At 53.7% G+C, this 15,976-nt stretch overlaps 1 protein-coding gene across 1 annotated transcript in view; it reads left to right on the forward strand.

Moving 5' to 3' along the window:
- The window catches only part of RAMP1 (receptor activity modifying protein 1), a 41,333-nt gene extending 39,317 nt beyond the window's left edge, over positions 1-2,016 (forward strand). Inside the window, exon 3 of the mRNA XM_070368597.1 lies at positions 1,377-2,016. Coding sequence (XP_070224698.1) covers positions 1,377-1,632 — 256 coding nt within the window. The 3' untranslated portion in view covers positions 1,633-2,016. The remainder of the gene's footprint in view (positions 1-1,376) is intronic.
- Positions 2,017-15,976: the final 13,960 nt, after the last annotated feature.

Below are 15,976 nucleotides of genomic sequence, written 5' to 3' on the forward strand. Positions count from 1 at the left end.
TCTCAGCTCTCTGATGGACTCAAAAAAATCTATGACTTTGTAGTTTCTTCAGCTTTGTTGGTTGTCGTTCAAGAGGAATCAGCATTCTGTTTTGCTTTTTCCATCCTAAGCAGAAGTGATACCTTCTGGAAACTACATTTTCATTTCCCCAACATTGAATCTTCATTTATTTTAAAAAATTGACTCAAAAAATTAAACACAAACTTATAATATGATCCAGCAATTTCTGGCTTCTGAATATGCACCTGAAAGAACTGAAAGCAGAGACTTGAATATGTAATTGAACTACATGAACTGCTACATGAACTCCCATATTCAAAGTAGCAGCACTTGTCACAACAGTTAAAACATAGAAGCAACCCAAATGCCCATCAATGAGCAGATAAACAAAATGAAATATGTTCAGCCTTAAAAAGGAAGGGAACCCTGTCGTGTGCAACAACATGGATGAACCTCAAGGACATTCTGTTCAGTGAAATAAGCCAATTACAAAAGGACAAAGAATATATGAGCCCACTTATGTGAGCTACCTGGAGTCATCAGATTTCACAGAGATAGAAGGCAGGAGTTGCCAGAGACTAGAGGGAAGACAGGTGTGAGTGTTTAATGGGAACAGATTTTCTGTTTGGGAATGAAATAGTTCTGGAGATGGATGGTGCTGATGGTTGCACAACAATGCCACTATAGTTAATGCCACTGGACTACACAGTTTAAAAGGGTTGAAATGGTAAATTTCATGTTATTTATATTTTAGCATAATTTAGAACAAAATGTATTGGTTCTTGGCATGTACCAGGGACGCTTCTAGGCACTGGGATTACAGAGGTGAACAAACAGACAACATCCCTGTCCTTATGGTGTTTACACTCAATAGGCAAAAAGAATGCATAACCTACCAGAGTGAAGGGTGACAGCACTATGGCACAATTCCAGAGAGAGTGGGAAGATGAGGCATTGGGGTGAAGGTAGGGTGGGAAGCCTCACGACAAGTCCTGTGGACCGCTGGGGGAGCTTCCAGGCTGGGGTGGTCTGCACAGGGTGATGGGGATGGCAAGGGGCTCAAAGGGCTGAAGCTCGTTTTTCCAGACTTCTTTCTGAAGATGCTTGGCTGGTCCACCTTCTAGTCTGCCCTTGGTATGACATCATAGCTCCTAGAATCCCTTAGCTCCAGCTTGCCTTCTGGGGTCTGGCCACACGCTTCCCACACACACCCACCCAGGAGCCTTCCAGGACCTTTGTCTCTAGAACCAGTCACCACCTCAGGGCCTGGGCTTCAGTGGAGCTTGCCACAGGGGATTGGGGTGGAGAGCCCCCAGCTCGAGTCCCTCCGGGTCCTCTGCCCACCAGGGCCTGACGACCTGCTTTTCCACCTGCAGGAGCTACAGGGAGCTCTCCGACTGCACCAGGCACGTGGTGCAGAAACTGGACTGCTTCTGGCCAAACGCGGAGGTGGACAAGTTCTTCCTCGTCGTCCACCAGCGCTACTTCAGAAACTGCCCAGTCTCAGGCAGGGCCTTGCAGGACCCACCCAGCAGCATCCTCTGCCCCTTCATCGTGGTCCCCATCCTGGTGACCCTGCTCGTGACGGTGTTGGTGGTCTGGAGGAGCAAGCGCCCAGAGGGCATCGTGTAGGCCACGGTCTGTGTGTGGGGGCAGGGGAGGGCTGCCCGCTCACAGAAGCTGCAGAGCGGGTGGGAGGTAGGCACGGAGGCCCGGCCTGACCAAGGCTTCTGGAGCCCCAATGGCAGAGCAGACCCCCCCCCGCCTCCCCGCAAATCCCCTCTTCTACTGAGAAGAGCTCACCCCGGGATGCCAGCCAGAGTGGTCAAGCACAGGCGTTGGCCTGGGAAGGCAGCCCAGGGGCTGGGAGGGAGCGGGCACAGCTGTTGGTCTTGCTGGGGGTGGTCTGAGCTGTCTCCCAATAACCCCCACCACAGTCGCGTTCTGCCTGTGGCCAGACTGTGGAGAAGTATTTGTGATTAAAGGATGTCCTCAAATCTGGGCAGCGTCCTTCTTTCTGGATGTGGACCAGTGGGAGTGGAGAGGGCAGACACGCCAGCCCCTCCAGACTTTCTCTGACAGGAGAGGCCCTCGCAGGGACGTCTACAGGGGAGGGTGACGGCCCGCCAGTGTGGGAGATCCCCCGCCAGTGTGGGAGACCCCCCGCCAGTCTCCCACACTGTCTGGACCTCAGTGAGCTGGGACTCCACCCCAGACGGGGCCGGGTCTGCTCTATGTTCATGGAGGCCCCTCCCCAAAGATGGCTCGCCAGCCCCCAGGTCCCTTCTGTCCCCCAGGCTTTTCAGCGGCCGTTTCCTCTGTTTCCCTCAGGCTGCGGCAGCACGTGCTTCCCAGGCTCCCGCTTACTGCCGGGCTTCTAGAAGGTTCTGGAAAACCAAAGGGCATGCCCTGCCCAGTCCCTCCCAGATGTCCTCAGAGCTCAGCCCGCTTCTCCCGGGTCCCTACAGCTCCCAGCCGGCCGCAGTGCCTCCAGCCCAGGAACTGCCCCCTCTCAGGCCCACTGTCCTCTGCCCAGCGGGACAGCCACCGAGGCATGGGGCCACAGCCTCTGGGCTCTCGAGTCCACACTCACGGCCCTGGGGCCCTCCTCGGCTCCCCACGGGGTGTGATCCTCCGCCTCTACCAAAGGAGCCAGAGCCGGGGCGGGGGAGGGACGGACCGGAGCAGGAGGGTGGGGCTCGGAGGGAGGCGCCAGAGAGCGGGCGGCCCTCCCTGAGGGAGCCCTCTGCCCGGGGAGCCTTCCAGAGGCAGCTTTGGGGCTGTGGTGACTTCAAGGACAGGCCCCACCTCTCCCCACGTGCTTTGCTGGCTGGAGGGGTGTGAGGGGTGGGGTGGGGTGAGCTGTGAGGTGATGGGGTGTGAGGTGGTGAAGTGATGGGGTGTGAGGTCTGAAGTGTGGGGTGGGTGTTGATGGGTGTGAGGTGATTGGGTGTGAGGTGATGGGGTGAGGTGTGAGGTCTGGGGTGTGAGGTGATGGGGTGAGGTGTGAGATTTGGGGTGTGAGGTGATGGGGTGAGGTGTGAGGTCTGGGGTGTGAGGTGATGGGGTGAGGTGTGAGATCTGGGGTGTGAGGTGATGGGGTGAGGTGTGAGGTCTGGGATGTGAGGTGTGAGGTGATGGGGTGAGGTGTGAGGTGATGGGGTGTGAGGTGATGGGGTGAGGGGTGAGGTCTGGGGTGTGAGGTGTGAGGTGATGGGGTGAGGTGTGAGGTCTGAGATGTGAGGTGATGGGGGTGAGATGTGAGGTCTGGGGTGTGAGGTGTGAGGTGATGGGGTGAGGTAGGAGGTGATGGGGTGAGGTCTGGGGTGTGAGGTGTAAGGTGATGGGATGAGATGTGAGATCTGGGGTGTGAGGTGATGGGGTGAGGTGTGAGATCTGGGATGTGAGGTGATGGGGTGAGGTGTGAGATCTGGGATGTGAGGTGATGGGGTGAGGTGTGAGGTGATGGGGTGAGGTGTGAGGTCTGGGGTGTGAAGTGATGGGGTGAGGTGTGAGGTGATGGGATATGAGGTGTGAGGTGATGGGGTGTGAGGTGTGAAGTGATGGAGTGAGGTGTGGGGTCTGGGGTGTGAGGTGTGAGGTGATGGGGTGAGGTGTGAGGTGTGGGGTGGGGTGGATGATGGGTGGGGGTGGTGCTAGGGTGAGGGGTGGTGGGTAGGGGTATGGAGAGGATCACACTTGGTGGAAAGGCCTCTCCTGCCTTGCTGCTGCTGCTGCTAAGTCACTTCAGTCGTGTCCGACTCTGTGCGACCCCATAGATGGCAGCCCATCAGGCTCCCCCATCCCTGGGATTCTCCAGGCAAGAATACTGGAGTGGGTTGCCATTTCCTCCTCCAATGCATGAAAGTGGAAAGTGAAGTCGCTCCTGCCTTGGCTCCTCCTTAATTGGCTGCTCACTTCTGCACCACTGACAGCCAGCTGATTAATAAGACTTTCCAGATTTGACCAAGGGAAGGAACCTTTGCAGGACGGCAGGCTGCTTCTCCCTCACATTGCCCTATGCAGCCCCTGAGGACCGTTTTCCCTTAGAAGAAAACGACTGCAGGGAACTGGTCACTGCAGGTCAGAGGATGGCTCAATTAGAAGAATGTGTTTTCCAAGCACTCTCTTCTGAAAGGTCTAATCTGAAAGCTGTCACCTAATCTCGTCATCAGAATGTCACGTGTTCTGGAAAAACGACTGTGGATCTATTTTTAAACCTTTGAAAATGTATTTCCTGTCATCACAGCCTGTGAAAAAATAATCACATTAACCCTGACAGAGAAGGCCAAGTTCAGCCTCAGGACAGCCTCCTCGCTGTCCCCACTAACCCTGGGGCTCCATGCCCCCATCTCCTCCTCCATAAAGTGGGGAGGGTGGTGGGGTCCTCCTTGAAGGGTGAGGCGTTGATTAAGCAGAATGTCTTAGCCCTGGTTTTCCAAGACGCCCAGAACGGATTCCCCGTGAGGCAGTTGTCTGTCAGGGCAGCACCTAGGAGCTGGGGAAGGTCCCAGATGCCACGTGATCTAAGAAAGGTCGGCAAAGCCACAGGGGTCTCTGCACCAACGCCTGTGCCTTGGAGTCCTGGGGAGCAGGCCTGCCTTGACCCACCCATCTCCTGTCTTGGGAGCGACCCTGTGAAGTGTGGCCTCGAGGTAAAGCCCCGATGGGTCCCAGAGCCATCAGTGGGCCCAGGGCAGCCCCGCTTCTGGTGATGCAGGGTCTGGGAGGAGCATCCTCAGGAACCACCCCTGCAAAGCACCGACGGTGTGAGCACTAAACACAGTCATTACTTTAAAATTATCCGAGCTGATGGAAGAGGGCGGCAGAGGATGGGCTGGTTAGATAGCATCACTACCAACCCAATGGGCATGAATCTGAGCAAACCCCAGGAGACAGTACAGGACAGAGAAGCCTAGTGTGCTGCAGTCCACGGGGTCTTGAAGAGCTGGACGTGACTTAGTGCCTGGACAGCAGCAATGGGAGAGTGCCTGGTAATTAACATTTATCAAGTTCATTTAATGCTATTTTGTTGTTGTTGTTGTTTAGTTTTTTATCTCTTGGTGGTGCTATGTGGCATGTGGGATCTTAGTTCCCTGACCAGGGATTGAACTGTGTCCCCTGCATTGACAGCATCCCCTGCCTTCAACCACTGGACTGCCAGGGAAGTCCCTAATGTGTCTTAAAGTACTCAAAAATTGGGTTTTGACTTTAGAGACAAATTTGTTTTAATTGAAGCATAGTTGATTTACACCGTGGTGTTAGTTTCTGGTGTACAACAAAGTGATTCAGTTATAAATATGTATATACATTATTTTCAGATTCTTTTCCATTATAGGTTATTACAAGATATTGAATAGAGTTCCCTGTGCTTGTAGTAGGATCTTGTTAACTTACTTTATATATAGTAGTTTGTATCCACAACCCCAAACTCTTAATTTATCCCTCCCCCCTCTTTCTCCTTTGGTAACCAAAACATTGTTTTCTATGCCTGTGAGTCTGTTTTGTAAATAAGTTCATTTACATAACTTGTTTTCGATTCCACACATAAGTGATATTATATGGTGTTTGTCTTTCTCTGATTTCACTTAGTGTGATCATCTCTAGGTCCTTTCCTGTTGCTGCAGATGGTATTATTTCAGTCTTCTTATAACTGAGTAACATAGTAAATAGAGTCCTGCAGTATTTGTCTTTCTGTGGCTGGCTTTTAGAGAAGGCAATGGCACCCCACTCCAGTCCTCTTGCCTGGAAAATCCCATGGATGAGGAGCCTGGTGGGCTGCAGTCCATGGGGTCGCTAAGTCAGACATGACTGAGTGACTTCACTTTCACTTTTCACTTTCCTGCACTGGAGAAGGAAATGGCAACCCACTCCAGTATTCTTGCCTGGAGAATCCCAGGGACGGGGGAGCCTGGTGGGCTGCCGTCTATGGGGTCGCACAGAGTCGGACACGACTGAAGTGACTTAGCAACAGCAACTATCTCATTTAGCATAATGCCCTCAAGGTTCATCCATGCTGTCACAGATAGCAGGACTGCTTCCTTTTTAAGGCTGAGTAACATTCCACTGTATGGATAAACCACGTGTGTTTATCCCTTCATCTCTTGATGGACACAGCTTGGCTACAGTGGATAATTTCTAAACATTTAGGTTTGACTTTGGAATGCATATTTGTAAGTACATTTGAATTCATGTGCACCTGACTAGAACTTTCCTGGCAGTGACACAGATCTGCTGTGTTTAGGGGGTTTAGGGGGACCCAGAGAGCGTTCAGAGTTCTCTTCCTCATCAGTTCACCGGTCTTGACTGGAATAGAGACCAGACTTTGCCCTCACCAGGGGGCTTTCCGTCTAGCCCAGGTTCATGGTCAGTTCAGTTCAGTTCAGTCACTCAGTCATGTCTGACTCTTTGCAACCCCATGAGCTGCAGCACACCAGGCCTCCCTGTCCATCACCAATTCCCGGAGCTTGCTCAAACTCATGTCCATTGAGTTGGTAATGCCATCCAACCATCTCATCCTCTGTCGTCCCCTTCTTCTCCTGCCCTCAATCCTTCCCAGCATCGGGGTCTTTTCAAATGAGTCAGCTCTTCACATCAGGTGGCCAAAGTATTGGAGTTTCAGCTTCAATATCAGACCCTCCAATGAACACCCAGGACTGATCTGTGTTTGCAATTCACAGGGCTGAGGGCAAAGAACCCAACACCAGCAAATAAGGTGCTTAGTGAGAACTGAAAAACCGAAGTGGAATTTTTGTATTATTTGTTTGAGATTGTCTTATAAATAATCATGTAAGCAAAAACAAATGACTTTCTTATTATGGCTGGCCCTTCTGCGTCCTCAGATATGGAGGACCAGATATGAGCCTCTGCAGATCTTGGGGCGTGCAGGGGTCCTGAACCCCATCCTTCGTGGTCACTGAGGGACAACTGTCATTTCCTAGGCCTGCCTTTAGCAAATTTCCATGAGCTAGGTGGCTTAACACAGAATGTGTTCCCTCACAGTTTTCTGGAGGCTAGAGATCCCAGGATCAAGGTCTTGTCAGGGCCACAGTCTCGCTGAGGGCTCCAGAGGAGACTCCTTCTGGCCTCTGGTCATCCTGGGCATCCCTCAGTGTTCCCCAGCTTGGCCCACCAGTTTCACCATGTTCTCTGTGTGTCTTTGTGTCTTCTCTTCTTATAAGAAGAGCTCCAGGTCGCAGGCGCCGGGATGGAAATCTGTTCAGAGCCGTGGTTCGGGCATCCCAGGGCCAGACTCCAGCTTGTTGGGGTCTGCTTGGACCTCTGTCCAAGCTGTGTGGCTCTGAGCAGCTTCTTCACTCTCTGATCAGTTTCTGTGCTCGGAAAAGGTTATCCCTTATCGTCATCAGCCACATCCCAAGGACTGTGTTTAAGCACCGGAGAGCAGGCTCCTGGCCAGAGGACCTACGTGTTTGTGGAGGGAGTTGGAGGCGGGCTGTGGCTGGGGGCCTTTGAGGGAGGAAAGATGTTTTAAGCCACTTTTGTCTCTTTTATGAGCATAACTGCTCTTTGGTTCCTTGCAGAATAACTTTAGGAAAGATCTGTGGTACTTTTCAAGGCTATTTTTGGAGGTGAACTTGGATCTGACTTTGGTTTCTTCTTCATGGAACCATGTGCTGAGAGGGGCTGGGAGGCTGCCTGTCTTTTGTGTCAGTCGTGTCCGACTCTGTGCAACCCCATGCACTGCAGCCCACCAGGCTCCTCTGTCCATGGGATTCTCCAGGCAAGAAGACTGGAGTGGGTTGCCATTTCCTTCTCCAGGAGATCTTGCCCATCCGGGGCTTGAACCCACCTCTCCTGCACCTCCTGCACTAGTAGGTGGATTCTTTACCACTGAGCCACCTGGGAAGCCCATTATATGTAGATCATATGATGATGTCCAAAAAACCTCAAAGTAACAGGTTTGTTGGATACTGGAGTGGGTAGCCACTGCCTTCTCCAGGGCTCCAGGGGATCTTCCTGATCCAGGGATCGACCCGGGTCTCCTGCGTCGCAGGCAGATTCTTTACCACCTGAGCCAAGTTCTGGTGGCTTCCCTGCCCATCTTTACTCGGGTCTCTAAACAGGGAGAAAGGACAGCAGGTTGATGGCAACCTAAGGAACAGTTTGCTGTATATAACCTTAAAAGCAGTCCCCACTCACCCACCCTAGCCACAACCGCTGGGCTGCGGATGGCCACCCCTCAGATGAATCCCCTTCCCAACAGACACACTCATTCACAGGAGGCCAGATGGTTTGCTCCCTGACTGTTCTCTGAGTTGGGGCAGGAGGCAGGTGGGGGGGATGTCCCTGCAGGTCAGTGCAGACCATCATCACAAAGGCAGCTGCATCCTAGTGTCCACCCAGGCTGCCCAAGGTCACACTTGGAGGCTACTCGGACTATCATCCTGGCACCCTCTCCTTGCTAGCAAGAGTCCATGTTGAAAAAGAAAACAGCTTCCTAGGTGGCGCTAGTGGTAAAGAACCCACCTGCCAGTCCAGGAGACGTGGGTTGGATTACTGGGTTGGGAAGATCCCCTGGAGGAGGAAATGGCAACCCGCTCCAGTCCTCACCTGGAGAATCCCAGGGAGAGAAGAGCCGGGCGGGCTACAGTCCATAGGGTTGCACAGTTGCACACGACTGAAGTGACTTAGCACACACAGCATAGAGACAATGGCACCAAACTGCCTGCGATCGGATTGAATCCCAGCTGTGCAGTAAAACTGATGAGGCAGGGTACTCGGCCCCTCTGGGCCTCACTTTCCTCACCTGCAAAGGGACGGCTGTAGGTACTCTGGGGAGTCGCATAGACAGCTCTCAGCCCTGTGTTCTACGCCTCCTACGTGCTCTTTAACTTGGCCATGGTGCTGCGTCCTCATGAAGGATCTGGGCGCCGAGGACTGTGGGTGTGCGTGAATGCCCGTCCTGGGCATCTATTTCTGTCTCTCAGGTGGTCCCAGCCCCAGTGCACGGAGGGCAGGGGGTGTGTGGAAGGGACAAGCATCATGATGACGATGACAGTTCAAGGGGTGACGTTAGGGACGGCCCCCCACTGCTGGGGTCCACCGCATTTGGTGTAGAGCAGAGCTGTATCAGTCTGCTGGGGCTCCCATAGCACAGCACCAGGGCCTGGGCAGCTTAAATAGCACAAGGGTATTTTCTCCCAGTCCTGGAAGCTGGAAATCCAAGATCAAGGCGTCATGGGGTTGGATTCTTATGAGGCTGCCCTCCTCGGCTTGTAGATGGTCATCTTCACGTGGCCATCCCTCTGTGCATAACCGTGTGCTAATCTCCTCTCCTTACGTCACCAGTTGTGTGGAGTTAGGACCCTCCCCAGTGGACTTACATCACCTTATTACCTCCTTCAAGACCCCATCTCCAAATTTAGCCACATTCTGAACAGCTGGGGACCAAGACTTCACACATGAACTGCGGCGAGGGCACACAGCCCAGCACTCACAAGAGCCCACCTTCCCCAACCACTGAACTGCCACTCAGGTGGTGGTCAGCTTTCCCAGCGGACCACAGCAACCAGTTTAAGCTGTGATGGAATGAAAGGGCTGTAATTCACCATGAAAAGTCATAGGAAACAGCATTGTAGCAAGGCAATTGCTACAGAAACATCACAAGATCGAATAAAAACCTGCTTTAAGATGCATCACACATTCGTGCTGGGGGAGAGCAAGGCTGCAGGGGCAGGGGAGGGTCTTGGTGGGATTCCTAAGAGGTCCCCGGAGCTGCTGCGTTCAAGGGCATTGGCAGCTTGGCAACACAGACTTTTCACCTTGTCTCATTTTTTGAAAAATAGATAGTTCCCTTCTTGCCTGTTGCCTGTGTTTCTGCACAATCATGTTTTTTTGTGTGTGTGGGGGGGGGGCTAGAAACAGAACAAAGAAATGAAGGGCTAAGGAGAGAGGAGGGAAAAGTACAGATATTTTTCTTGAGTTAACTGGGTCAACCATCAGGACAGCAGGGAGAAGAGGAAGACTGTTAGAGAATATTAAAGAGATGCCGGCAGAACCAGCCTGCTGTGAGGGGAGGGAAGGAGGGCGGGCAAGGGCAGCCTGGGCCTGCTTCCTGAGGGTGAGGGCGAGAGATGCTGGCCAGCCACCCGCAGCAGGCCAGGCGTGGGGCAAGCACCAAGCTTGTGTCCAGCCGCTGTCAGGGATGCTGACTCGACTCACCTCTGCTCCTCTAGCCTCATCAGCCCTGGAGGTGGGGTCCAGTTCTCAGATAAGGGGACTGAGGCACAAGGAGATGCCAGCACAGGGGCAGCTGCCCTGAGCGTGGGTGCTGGACCCCGGGTCTGAAGCCGGGGCACAGGGGCAGCTGCCCTGAGCGTGGGTGCTGGACCCCGGGCTGGCCCACAGGGGCTGCCCTGAGCCTGGGTGCTGGACCGGGCACAGGGGCAGCTGCCCTGAGCGTGGGTGCTGGACCCCGGTCTGAAGCCGGGGCACAGGGCAGCTGCCCTGAGCGTGGGTGCTGGACCCCGGTCTGAAGCCAGGGCACAGGGCAGCTGCCCTGAGCGTGGGTGCTGGACCCCGGTCTGGCCGGGGCACAGGGCAGCTGCCCTGAGCGTGGGTGCTGGACCCCGGGTCTGAAGCCGGGGCACAGGGGCAGCTGCCCTGAGCGTGGGTGCTGGACCCCGGGTCTGAAGCCGGGGCACAGGGGCAGCTGCCCTGAGCGTGGGTGCTGGACCCCGGGTCTGAAGCCGGGGCACAGGGGCAGCTGCCCTGAGCGTGGGTGCTGGACCCCGGGTCTGAAGCCGGGGCACAGGGGCAGCTGCCCTGAGCGTGGGTGCTGGACCCCGGGTCTGAAGCCGGGGCACAGGGGCAGCTGCCCTGAGCGGTGCTGGACCCCGGGTCTGAAGCGGGGCACAGGGCAGCTGCCTGAGCGTGGGTGCTGGACCCCGGGTCTGAAGCCGGGGCACAGGGGCAGCTGCCCTGAGCGTGGGTGCTGGACCCCGGGTCTGAAGCCGGGGCACAGGGGCAGCTGCCCTGAGCGTGGGTGCTGGACCCCGGGTCTGAAGCCGGGGCACAGGGGCAGCTGCCCTGAGCGTGGGTGCTGGACCCCGGGTCTGAAGCCGGGGCACAGGGGCAGCTGCCCTGAGCGTGGGTGCTGGACCCCGGTCTGAAGCCGGGCACAGGGCAGCTGCCCTGAGCGTGGGTGCTGGACCCCGGTCTGAAGCCGGGCACAGGGGCAGCTGCCCTGAGCGGGGTGCTGGACCCCGGTCTGAAGCCGGGGGCACAGGGGCAGCTGCCCTGAGCGTGGGTGCTGGACCCCGGGTCTGAAGCCGGGCACAGGGGCAGCTGCCCTGAGCGTGGGTGCTGGACCCCGGGTCTGAAGCCGGGGCACAGGAGCAGCTGCCCTGAGTGTGGGTGCTGGACCCCGGGTCTGAAGCCGGGGCACAGGAGCAGCTGCCCTGAGCGTGGGTGCTGGACCCCGGGTCGGGGCACAGGGGCAGCTGCCCTGAGCGTGGGTGCTGGACCCCGGGTCTGAAGCCGGGGGCCTGCTGGCTCCCAGACCCCCAGTTCTATCACCTGTACCACCTCCCTTGGTTCAGGAGAAAGGAGACCAGTCAGGAACTGGGGGCTCCAGGAGGGTGAGGGCAAGGAAGTGTGGGTCATTCCTGGGTGTGTGCATCTCCAGGTGGGCTCCCTTCTGCAGGACTCATACCCCTACATCCCCAAGTCCTGCTGGGCCACCTCTGCCCTTGGGGCGCACCCCCCACACACACAGCAGCCTCATGACTGATCCTTTTGGGAAGCCACGGGATGGAGACCAACGTGGGGAGCCCCATCCAGGCCTCTGCAGCCCCGCGAGGTGCCCTGGCTCTCCATGGCCCAGCAGGTATTTTCTCCCTGAGGAGAAGGCTCTACATCTTGCCTGGAGGAAGAAACTGGGAGGCCTCTTGGTTCTTCCACGCCACCTCTTTGTAAGTCTCCCTGCCTCTCAGCCGCCTGTGCCCCCAGGAAGGATGACTGCTTGGCCCCTCAACCAGAACAAGCTGTCCTTAAACTTTGGGAACATAAGGCGGCATGTCCAAGGGAGGAATGTTTGTGTAGCTCAGGAGTCAGGGGCCAGGCAGACCCCCTCCCACAGCCCCCTACCCCTTGCTGCTTCACTCAGCCCCCACATCCTATTAGGCCCCCCAGCTCCTCATCCAAACCCAAGTCCTTTCCATCACCCTTCTTCTCAATCTCCAATTTTCAATTAAAGCAATTCCACCCCCCCCCAAAAAAAAAAAAAAACTGGTACTAATAAAACAGTGAATTTCTATTGGGTTTGGATGGAGGACTTTCATAATCCATTGTTCCCTTCCTTGTGCTTTTAAGAAGATAACTGCTTTCTAGTTTTCAAGTCCTGGCCCTGCAGAAGGTCATGCACAGCCTGAAAATGATTTAACAGATCAGGAGAGACCGGCTGGATCAGCACTCACCTAACTGTGACCTGTGCCTGAGCGTCTTTCCTACCCATTCATTGACCTGGACGACACCTAGCTGCCACTGGCTGGGTCCTGACGTGGCTCACTGGAGGGCTAGGGAGTGGAAAGAAAACGATTGCAGTTGAGACCATGCCTGGCTGGCGGTTGCCTGGTTTCACAAAGGGAGGAAACGCTGCCGCGAGTGTTCAGCCTACCGCTAGAGGCGCTAGCGAGTCGGAAGCCGCGCGGCGGGGGAGAGTTGGGGCAAGACGGGAAGCGACCCTTCCTCTGAGTCAGAGCGCCTGCCATCTACCCAGGACCCCTCCTTGCTTTTTCTCACTTATTGCGACCCCTTTCTTTTTTAACTAAAGGCTCAGTCACATGTACAGCAAAGAACAGCTAAAGACTTCCTAGTGTTTAAAACAGTGCCCAGCAAATGGTCGGCACTCAAGAAATCCATATCCAGTTGACTGACTGTAATTAGCAACATCACTGACACAATGACATGGGTTTGGGTGGACTCTGGGAGCTGGTGATGGACAGGAAGGCCTGGCGTGCTGCCGTTCATGGGGCCGCAAAGAGTCGGACACAGCTGAGCAACTGAACTGAACTGAACTGAATTAGTAACAGATAACCACCCTTATGGCAGAAAGTGAAGCAGAACTAAAGAGCCTCTTGTGAAAGTGAAAGAGGAGAGTGAAAAAGTTGGCTTAAAGCTCAACATCCAGAAAACTAAGATCATGGCATCTGGTCCCATCACTTCATGGCAAATAGATGGGGAAACAATGGACATAGTGAGAGATTTTATTTTTTTAGGCTCCAAAATCACTGCAGATGGTGACTGAAGCCATGAAACTAAAAGACGTTTGCTCCTTAGAAGTAACCTATGACCAACCTAGACAGCATATTAAAAAGCAGAGACATTACTTTGCCAGCAAAGGTCCGTCTAGTCAAAGCTATGGTTTTTCCAGTAGTCATATATGGATGTGAGAGTTGGACTATAAAGAAAGCTGAGCACCGAAGAATCGATGCTTTTGAATTGTGGTGTTGGAGAAGACTCTTGAGAGCGGGAGGAGAAGGGGATGACAGAGGATGAGATGGTTGGATGGCATCACCAACTCTATGGACATGAGTTTGAGCACGCTCCAGGAGTTGGTGATGGACAGGGAGGCCTGGCGTGCTGCAGTCCATGGGGTTGCAAAGAGTCAGACACGACTGAGCGACTGAACTGAACTGAATTAGTAACAGTGAATCGCAACCTCATCAGCCAGTCCTGTGCTGTTAGGCGTTTAACATAGCAGTATCCCTCTATTTCGCATTGTCGTGCCAGTAATAAATCACTTTTACTATGGAAGTAATCTGCACATTGTAGAAAATACAGGTAAACAAAAGAAAAATAGTCTTTATTCTTACCATTCAGGTAATTTTAACACAGGTATTGCATATAGTCTTCTAAACTTCAATTTGTACTTAGATACACGGGTGGTAGGTTCCCCAGCTGGCACTAGTGGTAAAGAACCCACCTGCCAGGAGAAAGGAGACACTGTTTCAATCCCTGGTGTCCAAAGATGCCCTGGGGAAGGAGATGGTAACCCATTCCAGTATTCCTGCCTGGAGAATCCCATGGACAGAGGAGCCTGGAGGGCTGTAGCTCATGGGGTCACAAAGAGTCGGATGTGACTGAGCACATGGATGACAGATAAACCAAAAAAAAGGGGGGGGCCTGTACAGTTTTGTAAACGAAGTCTTCAATTTTTAAGATGTAATTTAACAAAATGACTACACAGTTATAAATTTCTACAGGCGGGGTGCTGTCTGTTTTGTTTACAGATATTTATAAACAGTGTTCTGATGCACATGTCCCTATTCTATTCCTTAAAACAAATGTTTAGAAATAGAATTTGCGGGGCAAGAGGAGGCAGGCTTTCTGTGATCCGTTTCGAACATTTGCGTCGCCCACTCGCCAGCATCTGGTGGAGTCTCCATTCACACGCACTGTTGTTGGTGCTGTCTGGGTCTGGTTCCCTCAGGGCAGCCTCTGGTGCGGATACTGCCCACAGGAGTCTTGTGGAGCAAATCACCACCCAGGCGTTTTACCCATTTATAGATTACATGCCACAATAGCACTCTGCTTGCCCAATTTGAGTGTGTACACACTTCCCAAAGGGCTTCCCTTGTGGCTCAGCTGGTAAAGAATCCGCCTGCAAGGCGGGAGACCTGGGTTCATTTCCTGGGTTGGGAAGGTCCCCTGGAGAAGGGAAAGGCTACTCACTCCATATTCTGACCTGGAGAATTCCATGGACTGTATAGTCCATGGGGTCACAAGCAGTCGGACGCGACTGAGAGACTAACACACACACACACACACACACACACACACCCCTCTTAAATACGGAATCTAAAAAAAATTATACAAATGAACTTAGACGAAAACCAAGGAAATCCGAATAAAGTGTAGACGTTAGTTAATAATGATGTGTGTCCATACTGGCTCTTTGATTCTAACAAAGGTGGCATACTGATGTAAGGCACTAAAACCAGTAGCGATGGTGTGGGCCGTGTGGGGATCTGCATTCTCTTTGTAGCTGTTCCGCACATTTAAATCTATCTTGAAGTAAAAACATTTATTTAGAAAAAGACAGAAACAGTGGCTGGTCCTCTCCCACCATTTCTTTGTGAGTCATCATCCCTGTAGATTGTCAAATGGAGATATCTGACACAGCAATTTTCAAACCATGCAAAAATGAGTGTGGAGGCGGTTCAAGAGGATGACTTAAATATCAAAGGTCTGAGAGAGGTGCTGAGAAAACTGATGGAGAGGTTTTGCAAACATGCCCCTCTTTCCTGGGAAAGTCAAGCCCTCTGCGTGGGACGTCACATCATGCTAGCTCACCTCATGGCTGCTGAGACACAGTCCATGCGTGATGGAATCTTTGTTCTAAGAGTTCCCTTGGAGCTGCACTTGGAGCTCAGCCCCTGATGGCCTGGCAGCCTGGGTCCCCGGAAGCCACCCTGGGCTCCTCGGGAAGGATGAGGAGGCACACCAGGGCCCCAGGCCTCCACAGCTCCAGGACAGCTCCAGGCTCCAAATATACGGCCACAACTTGAAGAACACAGACCTCACGGCCAGTATGGATACAGACCATTATTAACTAAAGTTTATACTTTATTCACATCTCCTTGGTTTCCCTCTAAGTCCTCTTTATAGTCAAGATCCCACCTAGGACGTTACATGACATTTTGTTGTCATGTCTCTTGAGGCTCTCCTGGGGTGGGTGGCAGGGGGGCCTCTGTGGTTGGAGGTGCACCCCCCACCTGAAGCAGGGAAGGGGCTGGACAAGTGTGTGTGTGTGTGTGTGTGCTTGGGGGTGGGGAGAGATGGGTGGGAAGGATGGGGCAGCCCACTGTGTGCGAGTAGCAAGATCCCCCACCCACGTTCCCACCACCTACCCCTGGTCTGACACAGAGCTAGCTCTGGTGCTGAGCCGTGGACCACAAAGAAGACTGAGCACCGAAGAACTGATGCTTTTGAACTGTGGTGCTGGAGAAGGCTC

The sequence above is a fragment of the Bos mutus genome, chromosome 3, assembly GCF_027580195.1.
Source record: "Bos mutus isolate GX-2022 chromosome 3, NWIPB_WYAK_1.1, whole genome shotgun sequence".
Classification (NCBI taxonomy): Eukaryota; Metazoa; Chordata; class Mammalia; order Artiodactyla; family Bovidae; genus Bos; species Bos mutus.